Source organism: Pseudopipra pipra, chromosome 10, assembly GCF_036250125.1.
Source record: "Pseudopipra pipra isolate bDixPip1 chromosome 10, bDixPip1.hap1, whole genome shotgun sequence".
Classification (NCBI taxonomy): Eukaryota; Metazoa; Chordata; class Aves; order Passeriformes; family Pipridae; genus Pseudopipra; species Pseudopipra pipra.
In genome coordinates, this window is record NC_087558.1 from 533,508 (window position 1) to 554,780 (window position 21,273).

Below are 21,273 nucleotides of genomic sequence, written 5' to 3' on the forward strand. Positions count from 1 at the left end.
GGGTCCCTTTCCCGTGTCTGTGTGCTCGTGGTGGCTGCATGTTTGAACATCCCACCAGTGTCTCACCAGGAACATCTCTGGGCTGCTGCTGCTGCTTTCCAAGCAATGGAAACCCTTCCTGGGGCAGTGAATGAAGCACTGACTGTGGTGGAGACCTGCAGCAACCCATGACTGACAGTGCCTGTGCCAGGCTCTGAGCCCCGGCTGCCTCCAGGGCAGGCAGGTTCTGCACGGGCTGCTCTGACCCAGGAGGGGCACCCTCTTCACTCTGATCCCTCTCTGATATTAAAAGAACAAGAAACATCTGACAGAGAGGCCATGTAGCTCAAATCTTTTAAATGCAGGTCCTTTGGAGCGAGTGGTGTACGAACAGAGATCTGGAGTTTTCTTGTTGAAACCTCTGACATTTGCCTTGTGCTGAGCCTCTGCTCCACCTGGCATTCTCATGTTGGTGGTCTCATGTTGGCTTTTCCCTTCCCCCTTCTAATATTGGTTCAACTCTAAACCAAAGTAGTAGTGCCACAGGGCTTCCTCTGCTCCTGCTGGAGAGTTTTCCCTTGTGACTACATGTAGGAAATACCTGGTTGTTTGTGTATGGGCTGGATTTAATTTCTAGGTCATGGTGAGCAGGGATGAGGGACCAAATTTTGATCCAGTGATGACATGGGTAAACTCCCACTGATTTCCAAGGATTGAATTGGCTGTAGAGGGTGGAATCTTGCAAGTCCAAGTGCCTCTGACAAGCACATTTGGCTCGCTCTCTGCCAGCACTCCATTATTTTTTTCCCCAATTCAGATGTTTATGTGAGTGCTTGTTGGCTTGAGAGGCTGAATGTGTCTGGGTATATTTGAGGGTATAAATGACATTAAACATATCTAGAAAATGCCATCAGCTCTACTCAGCTGGAAGAGCCTTATAAAGATCTTGTACCCTTGTCTCAGAGTTCTGTTCCTCTGGTTTCCCCTGGCTGGGAGGATGCAGGTTTCTTGTATGAGTTCCCACAGCTGCCACCTCACAGCCCCCAAGGGCTTAACCCTACTGACCTCACATCCCAGGTGAGCCTGAAATGGCAGTGGGTTTTTTTTCATGGCACTTAAATTTATGGTGGGCAGAAATGCTCTGAGACTAAACCTCCTGTTATGTCATATGGATGAATGATTTTTTGAAGCAAGAGGAGTACAAATATTAGTGGCATATGTCTGTAATAAGCAGTGCAACCCAAATTTGGGGACAGAACCACCTCTGAAGGTCCTGCAGTGCAGTACTGAGACAGTGTGATTTGTTTATCCTGATACTGAGAAAAGCAGCTGTTGTGGTTTAAGCCCCAGCCAAAACCAGCACAGCAGTGTGTGTGCAACAGTTTTTACAATTTTATTCCATGTATTAAAAAGACAATAAAATATTTCTGTGCAGCTCTGAGAGGAGCACTCACCTCAGGGAAACGTGTTTTCGACAGCAGGAGTATAGGAATGACACATGGTGGAAAACATAAACCCAAACATAAACACCTTCCATAGACCAGGGAGCTCAAGGAACTGCCTGAACGTGCAAATGTCTGGTGTTGTGTGTGACTGCCAGAACAGCCTCTGAAATGGGACACACAAATACAAGGGGGTTTGCACTGAAAGCTCCTCAAGTCTCTTTCTGCAGATCATGTGTGGTCAGCAACGCTGGTGCCCTGCAGAGGGAGTTTTACCTTCGTTATGGGAACGTTTAACCTGCATTTCCTCTCTGACGTGGCTCAACAAGGGGATGTGGAAGTTTCTGCTGTTGTTCTGGATGGACACACTGTTCTTTGCTATTTTCCTATTCACCAGTGTTATGAGCTGTAGTTGTGTTAACACCAAAATGCTGCATGGAGGCAGAAGCCAGGGGGGAATTCAGGAACACTGGACGTGACGTGCTCTCACACTTGTCAAGCCACTGCACTGAGCAGTGTGACCTCAGTGAGGCTTCCTCCTCTCTGCTTTCCCAGACATCTAATGCTATCCTGTTTCTCAGGGTCTTTTCCAACCTGAAGGATTCCATGTGCATGTGGTAGAAGCCCCTTGCCCGTGACCACGGGTGTGTTACTGGCCCAGTGCTGGCACTGGAGTGAGTGTGAGGCACGAGCTGAGGAGGGGATGGTGGGGATGAGCATCAGGTGTCCTCTGCATGGGGATCTCTGAGGGGTCTGCCCACGTCCCACTGCCCTCTCCTTGCACTGCAGAGAAGGACAGCCCACAACATCCCATGATGTTTTCCCTCCTGAGCTGGTGGAAAGGAACAGAAGGAGGGAGCCTTTTCCACCTGCACAGACAGGTTGTGTTTAAATTGTTTGTGGGTGCCATTAGGAGGCTGTGTTACATTTCTAGGTGTAGTTTTTGAAATAACTCTTATTGCAAGACCAAGACAAGCCAGGGAGCCTGAGTGACATGTCAGCTGATGGGCTCGTTCCCAGAGATGTAGTTTCCCTGGCTTGGATGGCTGACTGGGAGCTCGCTCTCAGTTCTGATTTCTGCTGAAAATCTGGCAAAGGGCAGTGCTGACCTTGCAGAAGCATTCAGTCCTGCAGGGGATAAGGAAAGGGTCAGACACCCAGGACCTGGCTCCCTTGGTCTGTGGAAGAAGCTGAGACCATTTTCCTCCCCCTGTGGGACCCAGGGACCGTGCTGGGTCCCTGCCTGGGGGGAGGTGAGGCTCCTCTCCCAGAGAAACCCCCTGCCCTGGGTCAGGTCCCCTCCTGGACGCCAGGAGGCTGCTGTGGGTGGGCAGTGGGGCCAGGCTGTGCCCGGGGCCACTGTGCTGAGGGGCCACTCAGCTCCTGGACGTGCTGCCAGAGCTCCGTGGGCTCCTCCTCAGCTCTGGCTTGTGAGGACCACTGGGATAAACCAGCTCCAAAGCTAAAGCTGGAATTTGTTTCTAGCCAGAAAGAATTCAGTCCATGGAAAAACCGTAAAAGTTTCTGGTTGTGGCAGGATTACAGCAGGGCTGACAGTGAAAGTTCCTGTTTGGAGCAGGATTACAGCAGAAATGAAGTTTCTCAGGAACTCAGATTTTCCACTCAAATACACGCTGATAATTATATATTTGCCTCTTTGTGGCTTGAAATCAGACTCCTCCTGAAGTTGATTTTTCTGTTTTGTAGAAGCTAAATCTTCTGTAATTTATAATTTTATCATTTTAAAGACATACTTTTCCTTGTAAAATTGCATTTTATTAGAGCTCACAGAACAGCAGACCAAGGTATTTTTACTTCAGAATTTGGTGTATTGTCTGTGTCACTCAGAATTACTCTGATTCAAAGCTGGCAGCTGTGTGTCACTGCTGAGGGGTGAGCCTCCTCCTCTCCATGAACTGTGGCACAGGTACATGGTTCACCCTGGGGACGTGTTTGCTGGCTGCTGTGGAAGCTGGATGAGGTCCCAGACTAACACACTTAGTGCAGGCCTCCCAGAATCCCTTTTTTCCCAGGATCTAGCAGCTGCCTGTGTTCCCTGTGCCCTGCTGCCTGGGTGGTCACACAGCTCCTGCTCCCTCAGCAGCCCGGGAGCCCAGGGGTGCAGTTGTGGTTGTGGCTTCATTACATGTCCCGAGGAGCTTCCTGAGGCCACCAGCCTGTGATGGGCTGGGGCAAGAAACCCTGGTTGCTGGTCACTGGCATTACTTAAGTAGGGTCTGTGGGTTTTTTAACCTGACACCATTTGTGTTCTGAGACTGTTTCTGGGAAGGTTTTGGTAAAACCTTTTGCCCAGTCCTTGGTGAAATCCCAGCAGAAATCTGTCTTGTTAATATTCTGATTGTCCTCCTCAGCTCTGTTGGTTATTGCCAAATGCTGTGGATTCTCTTGCAGCTTTTTAATGTTTTTACGCATGAGAAAACAGTGGGATGCACTTCCCAAAGTGCTTTCATAAGTGATAGGGCCACAAGGTGAGACCTGCCAGGGAATCTGCAGGCACTGCCACTCAGGTTTGCCTTTGTCACTCGGTCTGTGCAAAGCAATGAGTCAGTTCCCAGCCCTTCCTTCACTTTCCCACAGGCAAAACCCAGTCTTGGAAATGATTTAATATTTAGAGAAGTAGTTTGAGAGTTATTTGCTTAGCTTGCACTACTATTATTAAAGTCAGAGGTTTTTAAAGGTTTTAGTGAGTTATAATTACAGATGGTTTTCACTTCTAAACACCTGAGGGGAGCACAGGGACTGGCTCTGTGCAATGGGGAGACCTGAGACACAGCAGGGAGGAGCCTCGGGGACTTGGGTGCTTTGCAATTGCAAATCCCCTGCAGTGGCTTCAGAATCACAGAACCCCTGAGGTTGGAAAAGCCCTCCCAGCCCATGGATCCCCCCTGTGCCCGATGCCCACCTTGTCCCCCAGCCCAGAGCACTGAGTGCCACGGCCAGGCCTTCCTGGGACACCTCCAGGGCTGGGCACTCCAAACCTCCCTGGGCAGCCCCTGCCAGTGTCTAACAACCCATCCAGTGAGGAAATTCTTCCTGCTGTCCAACCTGAACCTCCCTGGCACAGCTTTAGGCTGTTTCCTCTGGGCCTGTTGCTGGTAGTCTGGGAGAAGAGGATGACCCTCACCTTGTGACACCCTCCTGTCAGGTAGAAATTTCAGCTTCAACTTGAAAAAATTGAGTCTTGCTGGAGGCTTAGCAGGATCCTGCAGCAGCAGTGCAACCTGCTGGGCACTGCAGGTGCTTTAAAGCTTAATAAAAGTCTCTGTAATGAACCTTCAGTTAATAAACACTAACAATCAGTTACTGCAAATCCATGTCCTTAATGCTTATTAAAAGTATTTGACACTGCAACACTTCTCAGAATTACTGTGAGGCCAAACCCCATGTATCCATTCTAAGCACTCACTGAGAGCAAGGAACAAACTGCCCACTGAACACAGGTGTATCACTCACCTGTTTCTGGTGGGCAGAGTGTGTATTGACATGACTCTGCTTTCACAAAGGGTTTTCCCCCCAGTAGTGTCTACTGAGGTCACACATTTTCTGCTTTGGTTTTAAATGGTTTGAATTTTAACATCAACTAAATACTTTCTGCAATGTTTTCTTCTGGTTTTCATACAGCTTTGGTGGATTGATAGATGGAGCTACTGTAAATGGTCCTGCCTTGAATCCTCACTCTTAGACCTTCTGTGGTGAGATTGTTCTGGGAGAGATTTCTGTTGGCTCAGCTCTGAGCAGTCAGAAGTGATCTACAGTCCCAAATGCCTTGCAGGGTGTTTTGAGAAGACACATGGGTGGTATGTGGTATGACCATGGACACTGAGCTCTGCTGAGGAGCTGTTCAGAACCATTCTGTGTCCCCTCATGCATTAACGTTCCCTGCTCATCTCAGGGTGATGAGTGACCATCAGATGGTTGATTTGAGCAGCCAGTATTCTGTGGTGATTGCAGCTTGCTCAAACCTCTGTGGCCTGGCCTTCCCTGAGATTTCCAGTGCTCCTCAGCTCCAGCCTGGCTGCACATGCTGGTTCAGGATGTCTGGGTCTGGCTGAGAATGGATGTGAGAAACAGATGGGGGAGGGCAGAATATGTCCCCAGATTAGGACATGGGGAGTTAAAGTTTTCAGTTTTGTGCTTCATTTTAGCTGAATGACCGATTTTATTTGTCATAACTAGAATGTTAGTGTGAGGTTTGCTTTAAAATCGCTTTTATTGGGAAATGAACTTTCACTACGACGATCTTTGGAAACAAGATGAAACCTCCAAGTTTGCCGGTTCTGTGACTACGTCACACAGGTGAGACCTGTGGGACATGCAACTACTGCTCAAACTCTGGTGTTTTTGAGTGTAACTGTGACTGAAGGTTGGCAGCAGCCGGCAGTGACAGCTCCATGGCACTGAGCTGGTGCTAAACCAGCCCCCACGGGCAGGGAAACATCCCAGGATCCCACAGGGCCGCTCCACCATCCCATAATGGTGATGTTATTTCTGAGCATTAGCACAGAATGGACCTTCTGTTGGCACAAATGGGATGTGACCCACGTTTCTTCAGAATATGAAGATCTTCCAGAGATCATTAAGATGATTTTACCCCCTTTTGAGTGGCATAACTTACCCTGGCTGAGTCCCCACTCTTCCAGTGGAAATAGAGAGTTTAAATCCCTCCATCCAGCACTGCTGGAGGGATGGCTCCAGGGGATGGATAATTGGCAGCACAATGTTTTTAGCTTGCTTTAACCTTTCTATTACAAATACAAATGCCGAGCATTTGCGGCACTTTGGCCAAACCTTCTCTTGCATAAAGAAATGTCTCTGGGGTCTTCTGTGTTGGTGTTTCCAGCAGCTGGTGAGAATTTACCCCTGGTTGTTTTCCTTTCCCTCTCCTATTCACAAAAGGAACAAATTAAGAAAGTCGAGATTTTCTGCTTACAAAATGAAAGAAAAAACTTTATAGACATGAGGTCTGGGCAGCAGTTTGGGCTTTGTTTTGTGCAGCAGGACTTGCTTATGCAAGGGACAGCCTTTGGCAGGGCCCCGTGGAGAGGTGGGCACAGGGCACCTCCTGCAGCACTGGGAGAAACAGCTCTGGGGAGAAATGGGATTAAAAATACACGGGGGGGGGGGAAAAACATGAATTACACCTTCATGAGAGGCAAATTGTTTCCCAAAAATCCACACCTTACCTAAGACACTGGACTTGTTCAGCACAAGTCATGTAATGAATTTTAGGCTGAGAAATACTATCTAACAAAGTAATATCTGCAAAAGATATTTTTAAAACATTTTCTTTGCTGGTCTCTTCAATTTAACAGTTCCCAGCCTGATCTGAAGTGCAGTTAGCTGTGATCAGGGTAGGCAACATGTGACAAAGCTGACAAATACTGGGGTCAGATTTGTGGTATTGCAAAATGTGCTGCCTACAAACATCCTTGTGAAGATAAAATGGGAAATAAAAAATGGGCAGTAAAATGGGAAAAGGATGTCCAGAGCCAAGGCTCAGGAACTGATGCTTTCAACGTGTGTTGTTTATGTTCCATTTTATTTAATGTCTTTGTTTATGAATCAAGTTGTAATTTGAAGAACAGACCCTGTGCTTTCTCTTGGTCCCTGTGCAGTACTCCAGCTCAGCTGGAGAAGCTGTGAGCCTCTGGTTTGGATAACATCTCTCCTGTTCCTCATCCTTTACAAGCCCAGTGACTCTGCAATCCCAAAGCATTGCTGATTTCAGAATTAAGCTTTAAACATGTGTTTCTGCTGCATACATGTGTACATTCACAAAGTCAGAGGCATGTTTGAGTAAACAAATCCAAACCCTCTCATGCTGCAAACATTTCCCAAATGTCTCTTCCTCTTCATGGTCTCTCAGGTGGTCAATCCCCTTCCCAGGTGGCTGCCTTGGGCTTCAATTTTATCAGAATTGCTTCAATTTTGTGTAAGATTCCTGCTGATTGTCTACAAGGTCCCTTCTCTGCCAGTCTCTGTTCCCCTGGGACGGCAAATCTAACTCCAGTAATCTGCTGCTGGATCCTGAATTCAGGAATTGTGCTTATTGTTGTAAAAATGGGAAACTGTGTGAGAACTAGAACTGCGTGGACATTGAGAAGCTGGGAATGAGAGGTGTGAGCTGGATGGAATTGTCGTTATAAGTCTGGGTTTCTTAATTTATTTTGACCTCTGAAACTTAAGGTAGGACAGGAATCAGTGGAGGTGGTTGGGAGTGTGGGTAGATCCTGGTTCTCTGTGTGCTCAGTGAGGGGGTTTCTGTCCTGATCTGCCTCCAGAGCAGTCGCTGTGTTGGTTCAGTGAGAGGCTCTGGTGCACCCAGCAAGCAGCCCTGCTCCTCTGAGCCTGTTCTTCACTTTGGGAGAGGAACAGTAAAGAGCAAAACTGTTGCTGCCTTCCTGCCAAACAGTAGAAAGTCGTATGTTTTGAAAGCATCAAGGCAGAACACTGACTTATTTCAAATCTCCTCTTATCCTGATGATAATGTGCTATTCAGACTGAGTTGGGAGATGTTTTATTGGCTACTTTAATGCCTTCATGAAACCATCTTGTTTCTGGAGCTGCTGCTTTGTCACGTGTTCAGAAATACTGCATGTGCTAGACTTCAGCTTATTTAAGCTTCAGAGAATTGCTTTTCTCCATTCAGGGTATGAATGTATTGTCAAATAAGACATTTGTTTCCATTTATACAACTTGCAATTTGGTAATAAGCAACAGATGGAAAAGCAGTATCCAGATTCTCTTGTATAAAATGTCGTATGGATTTCGTTTTGTAAAAGCAGGCCAGTTCCACGTCCTGTAAATGCCATTAAAAAGTACACACAGTAATAATGAAGAAAGAAAACAGAAATACCTGAAACTTAGTGAAGTGATATGAAATGTAGTACTGGCTTCTGAATATCAACCCAAAAGCTGTTTCAGGGTTCAAGGGGTGTTCTCAGCTGGTCTGACTGTACTGACCAGTCGGTGGGTGTTCATCAGAGGCTTTAAAGGGCAGAATAAGTAATTTTTGCTTTTTACTACGAAGTTGTAACTTGACTGACCAAAGGCAAATGTGGACAACATTCAGTGGCAGCAGTGCTGTGCTGTGGCCTTTCCTCTGTTCTTGAGGTGACAGTCACAGCCTGTCCCTGTCCTCCCTGCAGGGAAGGACAGACAGAACTGGTGTTCCTGTTCCTCATGGGGTTTTGAGGGCCCTCGGGTACCCTGGTTTGGTGGAATGGAAACCGTCTGCAGGGCTGCACTGCCTCCCTGTGGCTTCTCCCTTCATTCCCAAAATACTGTATTGGAATGAAATCGTGCCTATTGCAGTGAGGCCACCCTGGCAGCCCAGGGGGTGCTGTCACTGCCAGGAGCACCCCGAGGGTGCTGTCACTGCCAGGAGCATCCCTCTGTCCAGCCACTGCCACACCAGGGACGTGCCCAGCTCACGGGGCAATGCAGGACACCTGAACTCAGGGCAGGTTTAGGCTGGGTATTGGGAAATAATTGTTGCCTGGAAGGGTTGCCCAGCCCTGGCACAGCTGCCCAGAGCAGTGCTGGAACCCCCATCCCTGGGGGATTTAACAGATGTGTGGCTGTGGCACTTGGGGACGTGGGTCAGTGGTGGCCTGGGCAGTGCTGGGGAACGGTTGGACTCGATGGTCTGGGGGCTTTTCCTACCTGAATGATTCTGTGACAGACAAGGCAAGGGCTGGGAATGCTGTGATATTACAGCAAGTGGAACTGCAATAGAGGTGGAAGAGAGCTGCAGAGGGATTGTTGATACAAACAGATGTAAATTGTAAACCCTGATTAGTGTCACAACCAAGATGTAAGGTTATAAGCTCACATATTTCTCCTTTCCAAACCACACCTTGAAAACTCAATCTGATATTTTTAGCCCAGCTGACTTATTCAGGTGGCAGGTCAGCACTTGAGCAAGTCCCTGCCAGTGTCTCCATGGCTGAGCACTATGTGGTGACAGGCAATCCCAGCCCTGACTGTCCTGACATGGAGCACAGGGCTCAGGGGGTGCTGGCTCTGGGCAGGGTGACATGCTGGCTGCTCTTCTTCCCATTGCAGTTTTAAACTTGGCTTTAGTCTGCTTAACTTTGCATTAATTTTTTTCTGAAATGCCAGTAGCTTGGAATAGATGGAAATGCAGAAGTTGGCAAGGAGGGCATGCTGCATGGCTCTTGGTATGCTGTGAGGAGGAAGAGCAGAAAAATGGGGTTTCATCATCATATAATCATAGAATGGTTTGGGCTGGAGGGGATCGTAGAGATTATTTCATTCCAACCCCCTGCTATGGGCAGGGACAACTTCTGCTAGACCAGGTTGCTCCAAGCCCTCTTCAACCTTATTTAACGAAATTAAATAAAGAGGGAAAAGACTAAACCAAGTGTTTGTTTGCTTTAGAAAGTTCTGAGCAGTGGGAGAGCAGATGATATGCAGCAAACCAGCAGTGGTGGGTGCTGGTGCTGGCTCTGGAGAGCTCTGGCAGTGTGGAGGCTGGTGCTGGGTGTGGCACTGAGGGTGATCTCTGCATGGCACTGAGCTGGAGTTTAATGATCACGTGTTTCATTTGACACCCCATCCCTTGTCTGAGAGGGGTCTTGTGCTGTCCCAGCTGGCCCCTTTGACTGAAAGAGATCTAATAAAATTGGCATCAGGGCATTCCCATATTACATGTGATGCTTTAGGGTTCCCTTGGGTAAATGGTGAGTTTAGTTCATGATTCCCTTTATCTGGGAGTGCTGTGGGTTAGGGAAGGCTGCTGGGGCAGTTCACTGGAGGGCAGAGGGCTGGATCTACCAGCAGATGAGATGCTGGTCTCTGAAGGCTAAGCACTGTGAGCTCCTGCCTAAGCTGAAGGTGACCTCAGGGCAGGGACAGAGCAGAGCCCAGGCTGCCACTGCACAGCTGTGCCTCTAGCTTGAGACCAGCATGGAAGGAGAGGGGGAACCTTCCTTAAGTGCAACAAAATAAAGCACCAGTTTTGTGGTGGTTCCAGGTCTGGCCATGTCTTCCCCTGTCCTGTTTTCCTGTGCCAGAGCAGTGGTCACACAGAGCAGCTGTCCTGGGAGCTCCTGCCACTGCTGGTGAGGGGCAGGGCAGGAGAGGGCTTTGTCCTCCATTCCCCATCACCAAGCTGTGCCTTCTCTTCCTGTGTGACCTGAAATCTGGTTCCTTTACCTGCGTTTTACCTCAGAGCCCCCGAGAAAAGGTCTGAGCTGTGCAAAAAAGGAGATGGGTTTGCTGGTCTGTGTCCAGCCCTGCGTGTACACAAGAGTCTGCTGCTGGAACCCAGGCACTGTGCCAGGCTGGGCTCACCTGTCCCTCTCCCCAGCACCTGGTGTGGCCTCCAGGGCAGGTGAAGTGACCACAGAGACGTGTTCTCTTGGTTTTGCTGGAGTGGGTCAAGAACACTGTGTTTAACCAGCTGCTGTGCTGCAGAAGGACTGAGGAGGGAGCACAGGGTGTCTTGTCCTGACTGAGGAGGAGAGCACAGATGGAGTTTAAAAACACTTGAATAGTTTGGAGGTACCCAGAGCTTAAAGCAAATGTCTGAAAGTTTGACTAAGGTCTGCTTCTCCTCTGTGTTTGGGCTGGTGGCACATGGTTCATCTTGAAGCCTTCTGTGATGTTTTGTGCTCTGCTCCCCCAGAGGATGCTCCAGCCCCACGGGCTGCTCAGTGTGAGGGCATGGGGATGTGGTGCTTCACTGTTGGTAGAACTTCAGCAAAAGAAATAACTCAAATTTTAAACTGAAAAGGTAAAACCCCTCAATTATCTCTAAAGCAGGGTTCCTGGGGCTGCAGCTGTTCTGTTCACCCCCCTCGTGTGTGTGCCTGCAGTTGTGGTGTTTCCTTGGTGAAATTATTACCTGTTTGAATTGACTCCTCCCCATCCACCCTGTGCAGAAGTGGCAGCCTCTGGGAGATGCATAGAAACCTCTTAATGCTGAGAACAGTGGCAATTAAATCTGATCTGTCAAATATTAGCCAGAAGCCCTGCCCTGTAAAAGACTGTTTTATCTGCCAACCCTACTATTGCACAAGGGGCTGGTGTGTTGTGTGAGCCAAAGGTGCCTTTGCCAGGGCAGGAGGTGCCGGCTCCTGCCTGAGGAGTGGCACTGGGTCAGCTGCTGCCAGGGGCTGATCCCATCTGGCATCCCTGTGAGCTGGGCTCTTGTCGAGCCGCTGCCCCAGGGGGCATAGCTGTGCCCGGGGCTCTGCTTGAGCTGCTGCCCGCCAGAGAGGCTCCTGAATGTCCAACCCATGTGTTTAGATCTGGGTGTCACCGTGTGCCACATCCTGCCACATCACCACAGCCACATCCTGCTCCTCGTTTCTCACACCTCTGCCCTGCAGAGTCCTGGGGCTGGCCCTGCCGCCAAGGGCAGGGACGGGGGCTGGCTGTGCAGCCTCGCTGCTTAATCCGGGCTGGGCACGCCAGCTCGGTCACTCCCAGGGCTGCACGCCTGGCTGGGGAAACATGTTTTCTTGGGAGCCACAAAGGGGAGTAACCTCTGCCCCGTGTGATCCGACGAGAAATCACTCCCTGGCCGGGACTCAAACAAAACACGGGATTAACTTTGCCCTGCGCTGACTTGTGGCCGCTCGCAGTCGGTGAGAGCTGCTCTCTGCAGCCATGGGGGCCAAGCTGCTCTGCCTCTGCCTCCTGCCAGCCCTGCTCGCCTACTACATCTACACCCCCCTGCCCGCGGAGCTGGCACAGCCCTGGAGAGTGATGGTCGTCTGTGCCCCCTTCAGGGCCGTGGGGCACCTGGTGAGTGGGGAGGGCTGGGGAGCAGGGGGGTTCTCGTGGAGACACGGCAGTACACAGGTGCCATACTGCATGTGTTGATAGCTATGGTAGTATACTCAGTGAAGGACTGCATTAAACTTACTGCAACTATGATAGATCTAAGAATAGAAAAGATTTAATTGTGCAATCTTGAGAAAAGGCCATTTGGAGTAACTGGAATATGATGTTGGGTGTGACCACAGCCTGACAAGCACAGATGAGTTTCTTTTGCTTCACAGTCCTGTGCAGCTGAAGCACTACTGCTCGAATCATTCTGCTTCTCACCCCTGTGTACTGAGATCCCTCAGCAGTGTTGGGTGTCAGGGGAGGGAAAACTAGAGCTGCTCCTAAATACTATTGATTTTTGTGGTTTCATGGAAATCTACTGACAGAATGAGCCTAAAAACTACACCAAAGTAATTATAGGGGAGATAGTGCTAGAGCATGTAGAGATTAAGCCATATGTACATAAAAATAAAACTTCTTTTAATACCACTGTGATCTTGCCTATGTAAAAATGGTCTCTAGCTCCTGAGTGCAGGGCTGTGTGTCACAGCCTGTCACAGGTGCTGCTGTTACACCCTGGCTGCAGTTCTAGGCCAGTATTTACTGCCAGCATGGTCTGTGTGTCCCTCTGTGCTATTTTAACATGTACGACATCCCTGGTTTCTGCTTCACTTCAGGCACGTTACAGACCCTTCCAGCACGTGGAAATGGTCTGTGAAGCTGCACATGGTGTGTAAATAATGGTGCTGGAGCTCCCACCTCTGAGGGGCAGTAACTGGGAGCTGGTTTGAACCCAGGCTGTCCTTGCTGTACAATGTGGCTGCAACAGCGTGACTGAAACCTAAAAACAAGGTCAAAGATGAAGGTCTGGGGGGAGGAAGAGGGCTGAATGTTGCAAACATCTTCCTGGGTGGCTACAAATGTTGTGAGGCTGCTTTTCTTTTTGCACACTAAAATCTGTTAAAAGAGGGGTCTAAGGAGCCAGGAGAGAAGCTGCTGGGTTTGCTGGGGGGATGGTGCTGGAAGGCTGGGCTGCTGCAGCCACCAGCACCTGGGCTGTTGGCCCCAAAGGGCACTAGTTTGGTTTTGCCTTTTCTGTCACTCCAGTTGCAATATAGTGGGTGTGATTCTCAGAAGTCCTTGAGAGACACTGCATTTATGATTTTCTAGTGGAGACAAGGGTATACAGCTTTTTGGGATGTCTCCTAAACATCACTCTGGAGTGTACCTAAAAGCCACTGTTGATGTCCAGAGCTGTGAGGTAGCCCTTGTCAGCAGAGGAGACTTTATTAGGGTTGTCCAGCCAGCAGGGGTGAGGGATGAGGGTTTTTTTGGTGTGTATCATGGACTCTTTGCTGCCCTCTCTCTTTTTTTTTTTTTTTTTTTTTGGTTGGGGGTGTGAGGTGGTGGGAGATTTAAAGGGGTGGGAAAGAATCTGTAGTCTGCACTGTTGATGTGCTGTGTTGCTGCTTCCTCTCCCAAATCTCCTGCTGGAGGGGGCCTGCAAGGAGGGTCCGTGCCCAGGGAGCTCATTGCCTGTGCCCCCCAGGCCCGCTGGCTGGGTCAGACTGTCACCCTTGGCACAGCAGTGCCAGTGCAGGAGTGCTGTCTGTGTGCTGGTGGATCATGTGTTGTCACTGGCACACGGAGCTGGCGTCTCTGGAGCTGCTGTCCCAGCTGCCTGGGAAGCCTGAGCCCGTTCCCACAGTGCTTACAGGGCAGTGACTCGTGGTCACTCGTGGGAGGTCTGCAGGGGGACCCTGCTTTAGTCTTTGAGTTTGAACACAGGGAGCAAACTGCTGCCCTCCAGCACTCCTGAGCAGCAGAGTCCTCTCTGAGCTCACAAAAGGATGTGTCAAGAGCACCACGAAGTGGCAAATCTCCCTCCCCTGTGCTGTGGTGGGTTCTGGGGAGCCCCCAGCCCAGCAGCCCCCCGGGGTGTGCCCAGCCCGCCCCTCTGTGCCGGTCCCACTGCAGCAGGGAGGCTGGGAACGTCTCCCTTTGCCTGCCCATGGCCCCGTGCTGCCGAGCTGGGGGACAGCCCCCAACAATGCACCAGCCACTTGCTTTGGTGCTTGAGCAGAAAATGCTTCAGGTGTTTTAGGAAGTGCTCCATGCCCTCGGTTGAAACGTGAAGAAAGTATAAAGTGCAACTCAATGTCTTTGCTGTGGTTCTGTGATGTCCTCCCAAAGCTCCCTCCCTCCTTGGCCCCACTCCTCAGAAGCACTGAAACCCAGACTCAAGCCTTTTCCAGCCCCACTCACAAACTGCCTGTGTCCCCAGCTTCTCTGGAGAGTGTCCCATCTAGAGCATCACCCCTTGGGATAACTGAGCTCCTGAAAGTTGTGAGGGTGCTCCACCTGCCCAGGCACAGCCAGGCTCCCCTCCTCCTCCTCCATATATTTGGGAGTTTTGTTCTTTCTGCCCTGCTCCTTTATGGAAGAGGGAGGAAGTGACTGTGGAAAATGCATGAGGATCCCAAACCCCAAAGTGGTTGGTTTTCCTGTTAACCTGTGACACCCTGTAATCTCACACTGGGACAATGAGGATTTTCATATGAGAGCATGATTTCCTTTCATTTCCATAGGATAATGGCCTGGAAACCACAGGCAGCAGCTCAGTGGTTTTCTACAATGCAAATTGTCCAGTTGTGGAAAACACAACTGTGTGAGTGCTGAAAATCCTCAGTGCTGGGGCTCAGGGAATTCCTTTCACCATGGGGGTTTCACAAGCTCAGTGGAATCACAGCAGGGCTCACTTTGACAGATATATTTGTTTTTTCAAGACACTAATCCTGGGGGAAAAGGCAACAGTTGAGAAATATTTACATAAACTATGTAAATGTTGTGGCTAAAACTGCAGTTCTGGCACACGCGTGTTTGTTTTTGTGGAGCTGAAGGCAAGGACCTGTGTTTCCCTTTGTGGTGTGCCAGGGACTGCCCACTCATCTCCATCCCAATTCCAACTCACTGGGATTGGCAGGGCTCCTCCTGGCACCACCTGCTCCAAGCCTTCAGAGAGAGGTGGCTGGTAAAATGTGGTGACAATGGCTGTCAGGTACTGTAAGTAAGGGCTGAGCAATGTGCTCTTGGAAAAAAATAGAGCAAGCAAACCAAGCGGGGTCAGACTGTCTGACTTACACCATCAAAGTCTGAATGCTAGAGCTTACACCTGTCAGCAGGTGATCTGGTACGGTGGGGGGGCTTCACATTCTTCCTGAGGAGAATAAAGCATCTCTTGGAAGCCAAAATTCCAACAGTCTGCACCAGGCTCGGCAGTTTTATTTCTTTTTAAACTCAAACCTGCTCTGAGTTTCATCTGTTTCCACCTTCAGATAACGTGTAAGAACTTGGCTTTGTTACTTAACTGTTTCTGTTGTGATGTGATGAGGCAGGGAGGAGGCTGGGGTGGAAAGTGGGTTGTGTCATGTCCCCTGGGGCAGTGGTGGAGGAGCCGGGCTACTGGTTCTTACAGTGGCACAGTGGCCGTGGGTGGCTCTGTGCAGTGTGATCCCTGTGCCACCCCCACGCCATGCTGGTGCCAGTAGTGCCATTCCCACGCCATGCTGGTGCCAGTAGTGCCATTCCCACGCCATGCTGGTGCCTGTGGCAGGCACAGGAGCTGTGGGTGGCTGTTGGTGGCTCTCTGTGGCACGATCCCTGTGCTGGTGGGTCACTGAGCTGGTCAGTGTGCTGTGGAGGTGACCCACATGAACACGGAGCACGTGTCTGAGTGCAGGCACAAAGCAGCAGCCCCGGTGCCAGCACTGGGCTCTGCCCCAGCTGGGCAGCAGTGACACAGAGTGAGTGACCAGCACCGAGTGCTCCTTTCAGTGCCAAGCTCCCATCAGAGGGACACACCCGAGCCTGTTGTTCCCGTGACCTACACAGCAACTTCACGGGCTTGCACAGGGCATCGAGTGCCTTCATGGAGATTTAATCCGAGAGTAACTGAGGCTGCACTGAAAGCACTGTTTGCCCTTGTCTTTAGTCCGCGGTGCTGGATCTGCTGGGGCTGATGCACTACATGGAGGGCATGAGGCTGATCACAGCGATGGAGACCGTCGTGGTCACATCCGATGAAAACGTCACTGTGACAGACACCGAGTTCAACAGCGTCCCCGTCCTCCTGTACCTGCCCAAGAGGGCGCCTGACGGGCTGAGGAGGGCCATGGTCTACTTCCACGGCGGGGGGTGGTGCCTGGGAGACGCAGGTAAGTGCTTTTCCCTTGGTGCCAGGGGTCTGTGGAAGATCTCAACAGCCCGTGTCAAGCGCTGCCTTTTGTTTTATGGGACTTACCACAGGGGAGGGTCAGGGAACTGGTGTGTCAAGAGTTAAAAGCAGGTGGAGGTTTGGGAAAGTCACCTGAAAGCTTCTGCCAAGAGGAGCATCAGGCTGTGTGTGTGTCCGTTCTCACAAGTACTGGGGTGTATTCCAGTGACTTGTTTCATTTCAGGCATGAAATCCTACGATCACATCTCACGGCGCACTTCAAACGAGCTGGATGCTGTCGTGGTGTCAGTCAAGTAAGAGAGAGTCTCCTTCCAGATGGGATGAGGGTTTGGAATAAATTAATTTGATTCAATTAATATAATTTTGCAATACCTCTGTCTTTGGTCACGTGTCTTCCTGCTGGCTATAAGCACTTGTGAACCAAGGCCATCAGGGTGGCGGTGGTGAACTGTGGTTGGTGGCTGTTTTGGCTTTATGAAGATGGGGGGTACTGGAATACTGGGCTGTCCTGAATAGACTGTTCCCACTTCTCTGGGCGCAGAAATAACAAACATGCCCCAGCTCAGGCAGACATCAGCGAGCCCTTCTCTTTGTTAACAGCAGGGACTGACACACCTCTCGTGCCCCCACAGCTACAGGCTGGCCCCTGAGCACCGCTTCCCGGTGCCCTTTGAAGACGTGTACTCAGCGACCAAGTTCTTCCTGCAGAGCAGTGTCCTGGCCCAGTACGGGGTGGACCCTGCACGGGTCTGTGTCGCAGGGGACAGCGCTGGGGGCAACCTGGCTGCGGCTGTGGCACAACAGGTACGGCTAAAGCCTGGGCTGCAAGCTCAGAGTAGTTATTTCTGTCATTTCACGGCCTCTAACAAGCACCTCAGCTCAAAGCACGTGCAGCTCTCGTGGTCTGTGCACACAGGATATCCCACAGCCCACGGGAGCCAATGTGCCTGAGCCACTCAAGGGCAGCAGAGGAGCTCTGGTGTCATCCAGACCTTTATACCCTAAATAAGCCTCTCTGCCCTCTAATTGGGGCATACATCGTGCTAACCTTAAGCACATATTGACTGGTCTAGGTATGGTGTTTGAAAAGGGAATTTTAACAATTTGGCTCATAAAGATCTAAATAGCAGGGTAAAAAATCTCAACCAAACAAAAAACCATCACTAAGTGTTCCAGTGTCTGATCGCACAGTTCAGTGCCTTTTGCACTTCTCACTCAAGATTATTAAAAAAAAGCCAACATCATGTTGTTGCTCTCTTGAGAACTTGTTTGGATTGTAATGGATCTCACTGGGAACACTGGTGAATTTGCTGTGGATGCTGAAGGCAGAAGATGAGGGAGAAAATGGAAGATTTATTAGTGAAGAGGGGAAAAGAATGACATATAAGAAATGTTAGTGTTCAATTCATCACATTTTATTTGTCACATCTCTAAAATGCACAGAATTGCAGTTGCTTGAGTTGTAACACCTCAGGGCTAAAAACCAACCAGTGGATAAGCTCCAAATTGTGGGAAATTATTAAAGGAGATTCAGAAATGTGAAATTTTCACGATATAAGAACAGAAAATTTCTGCGGTTATAGAAAAAACATTGGTTACTACTTCAGAAAGCATTAAAGCCTCCAAAAGAGTATTTCCCAAATATTGTTATCCTTCAACATAAGATATAAAATGAAATTGTATTTGATGTTTGTGAATTTTTAGCACAGCACATTGTTTTAGGTGACCCGCCTATGGATTCAGAATTTCTTTATCCTGGTTTTATCGATTTTATTTTGCTCATGTTGTGAAATGAGTGTTTTATTTCCTTACTTCAGCTCTTTTGTCAGTGTGGGAGAGCCGGCACTTTCACTGACTCTTTGAAATTATCTGTGTTCTTCTACAGCTGTTGGAGGACCCTGAAGTCAAAACGAAGCTCAAAGCCCAAGTTTTGCTCTACCCTGCCCTGCAGGCCCTGGACCTGGACCTGCCGTCCTACCGAGACAACGCCAACAAGCCCCTCCTGTCCCGGTCGCTCATGGTCAGGTTCTGGAGCGAGTATTTCACGTCAGACCCCTCCCTGAGGGAGGCGATGGCCTCCAACAGGCACGTCCCCGCTGAGGCAGGGCACCTGCTGCAGTTTGTGAACTGGAGCCGGCTGCTGCCCGCGGGGATGCGCGAGGGGCACACGTACGCGGCCCCCTCGCCGGGCAGCGCGGCGCTGGCACGGCGGTACCCCGGCTTCCTGGACCCGCGGGCGGCCCCGCTGCTGGGCAGCGATGCCCGGCTGCGCCAGCTGCCCCCCGCCTACATCCTGACGTGCGAGCACGACGTGCTGCGGGACGATGGTGCCATGTACGCGCAGCGGCTCCGCGACGCCGGCGTGAGCGTCACCCACGACCACGCGCGGGACGCCTTCCACGGGGCCCTCCTGTTCATCTCCTGGCCCTACGAGCTGGCCGTGGGGCACCGGCTCTTCAGCAGATACGTGCAGTGGTTGAAGGAGAACCTCTGAGCCCCCCACGTCTGCCCGGCGTGGCCGAGGGCGCGGGGCTGTGCCAGCCCTGTGTGCCACGGCCAAGGTGCTCTGCAATGCTCTGCAGTGCTGGGACCGGAGCGTTTCCGTCGTCTCTGACAGGAAATCAGTCTGATTCTGATCTGAGCATTCTTCCAGTGCTGTCTGAGCCTCAGACCTGCCGGGACTGCCCTGGGCTTCCCCTCCTGGCCCTGCAGCCTCTGGCACTCGGTGTCTTGTCTCTGTTGCCGCTTCTTTCTTCCTATCACAACACCTTCATACCACAGGCATGTGCCAGTGGGCCAGGTCACTGTGGGCACATGGGAGGCACTTGGTGGCTGCTTTCTCCCTGTCCCTCACAGCTCCTGTTTCCCATGGGATGTGCCAGCAAGGCCCTGCTGCTGCCAGGGGTGATGGGATGAATGGGGGCACCAGGACCAGGTGCCAGGCAGCTGGTGGGACCCACCCATCGCAGGCAGTGGCTGGGCTGGGGCTGCTGTCCCTACCCAGCAAGGCTCCAGGGAAGCACTTGGAAACCCAGTGGGATGGCCAAAAAATTGTGCAAGTGTTTTGGGGTTTGGGGGGGATTGTTAAATTTTTTTTTTAAAAGCACCTGTCTTGCTCATACTCTCTTTAATCCTTGAACTAGCAGGAAATAGTGCAACAAACCAGCACTGGATTTTCATCAGGAAAAGGGAAGCTGTGAAGGTCCCAGCCTTACAATAGCACTGCTGCATGGTCCATGCTCTCCTTATCTGATAGGTCATGTACTACGTGTTCTAATTGTCCTTAAAATTGTTTGGTAGTTTTTACATATGATTTTTTTAAAGTAAAATTAGCTTAGTAGCTTTATAGGTTTGAAAAAGAGTTCAGCTTTCTGTGTGGAACAAATAACCTGTGTGTAAATGTTTTGTGTGCTAAATATAAACCCTAAAACTTTGAAGCATGAATACAGGGGTTGGCTGTTGGTTTAAGATAGTCAAACCATGGCCATGTACTTCGTGTATCCTGCTTTTCTTTTGCATAAAAGATACTGAATCTTCAATGATTCTGGGTTATTTTTCCTGAGTGTGTGCAGCCTGTTCAGTTGGAATGTGTATGGGATGACTGCTGTGCTTTTCATCTTTTTTAAGCTGAGTATAAAAATTAAACTAGTCTTTGATTACAATGCAATGTGCTTTGTCACTCAAGTGTCCCATTTATCAGGAAGCAATAGCAGGTGTGCTGGAGCCAAAGGGTGGCTGCTGCAGACAGCCCAGGGCAAACTCTGGGAGATGTTTTATTTCTGCTGCTACTGTTAATGTGAGTATTGGTGATGTTGGGGTGGGGCTGTTGAGGAGGGAAGCAGCAGGGGTTGAGTAGGTCTCCCTTTGGACACCCTCTGGACGTGCTCGTGTGCTCACTCCCTGTGTGTTTGGAAGGTATTTCTTGGGTCTCTCTGCAGCACTGCCAGCACATCCCACGCTCATCCATGGAATGGGCTGCTACCTGCTGGCAGCAGGAATCTCCACTGGAGCTCTATTTCTCTCACAGTTGAAAACAATTAACAGCCTCTTAGTATTCCTGAGGAAGTCTGGCTGTGGGGTTTTGCTAAGTAACACCTTTGGTCTGATTTTCTATACAGTGTTAGGGTCATGTCCACAAGAATATTGCTTGGGGTGGGCATTTCTGGGATGTAAATGCTAGTGGGAAGGGCCCAGTTGGGGTTTCCAGATATATGGCAGACAAAGCCTTGCTCGAGAGACTGTTTGGAGAAGATGTTTGTGTTGGAGGAGACATGCCCACGAGGCATCCCTCAGCAGGCTGCTCTGCTGTCTCCCAGACTGCCTTGGGTGAGTTGGCTTTGCCTCCCTCCAGGGGTGCTGGACCCGCCCGTGCAGCCCAGCTGGAGCAGACCTGGGGTGCCCTCCCTGGCCACGCTGTTCCCTCTGCTGTGCATCAGGGACACGGGAGCGCTCAGTGCCCGCCTGTGAGGCAGAAGGAAAATGTATGTTCTAAACAACAATGCCAGCCAAAAATTGCCAACCTCCCGCTCCGTGTTTTTTTATAGGACTCTCTTGGAACCAGAGGTAAATGTCTTTTAAGTATCAGCACCTAACTATGGACTCATGATTGATTGGACTGTATGTGGTTTTTTAGATTCCTAAAATAGACTTTTGGGGCTGGAGCTGCCTGGTGTGGCACAAAATGAGACAGTGAAAACTGCACCATCGGCATCACTGGCAGGAGAGGCTGGAGCTGCAGTAAGCAACTCATTTATCTACACCAGAAAACAGGACAAATCACCCCAAGGGAAGGCTTTG

At 50.2% G+C, this 21,273-nt stretch overlaps 1 protein-coding gene across 1 annotated transcript; it reads left to right on the plus strand.

Moving 5' to 3' along the window:
* Positions 1 to 11,825: 11,825 nt before the first annotated feature.
* Positions 11,826 to 20,015, plus strand: AADAC (arylacetamide deacetylase). The gene is made up of 5 exons (XM_064665651.1): positions 11,826 to 12,218; positions 16,234 to 16,456; positions 16,700 to 16,769; positions 17,109 to 17,280; positions 18,362 to 20,015. Exons 1-5 carry the CDS (start codon positions 12,081 to 12,083, stop codon positions 18,968 to 18,970), a joined length of 1,212 nt encoding a protein of 403 aa, XP_064521721.1. The 5' UTR covers positions 11,826 to 12,080; the 3' UTR covers positions 18,971 to 20,015.
* Positions 20,016 to 21,273: the final 1,258 nt, after the last annotated feature.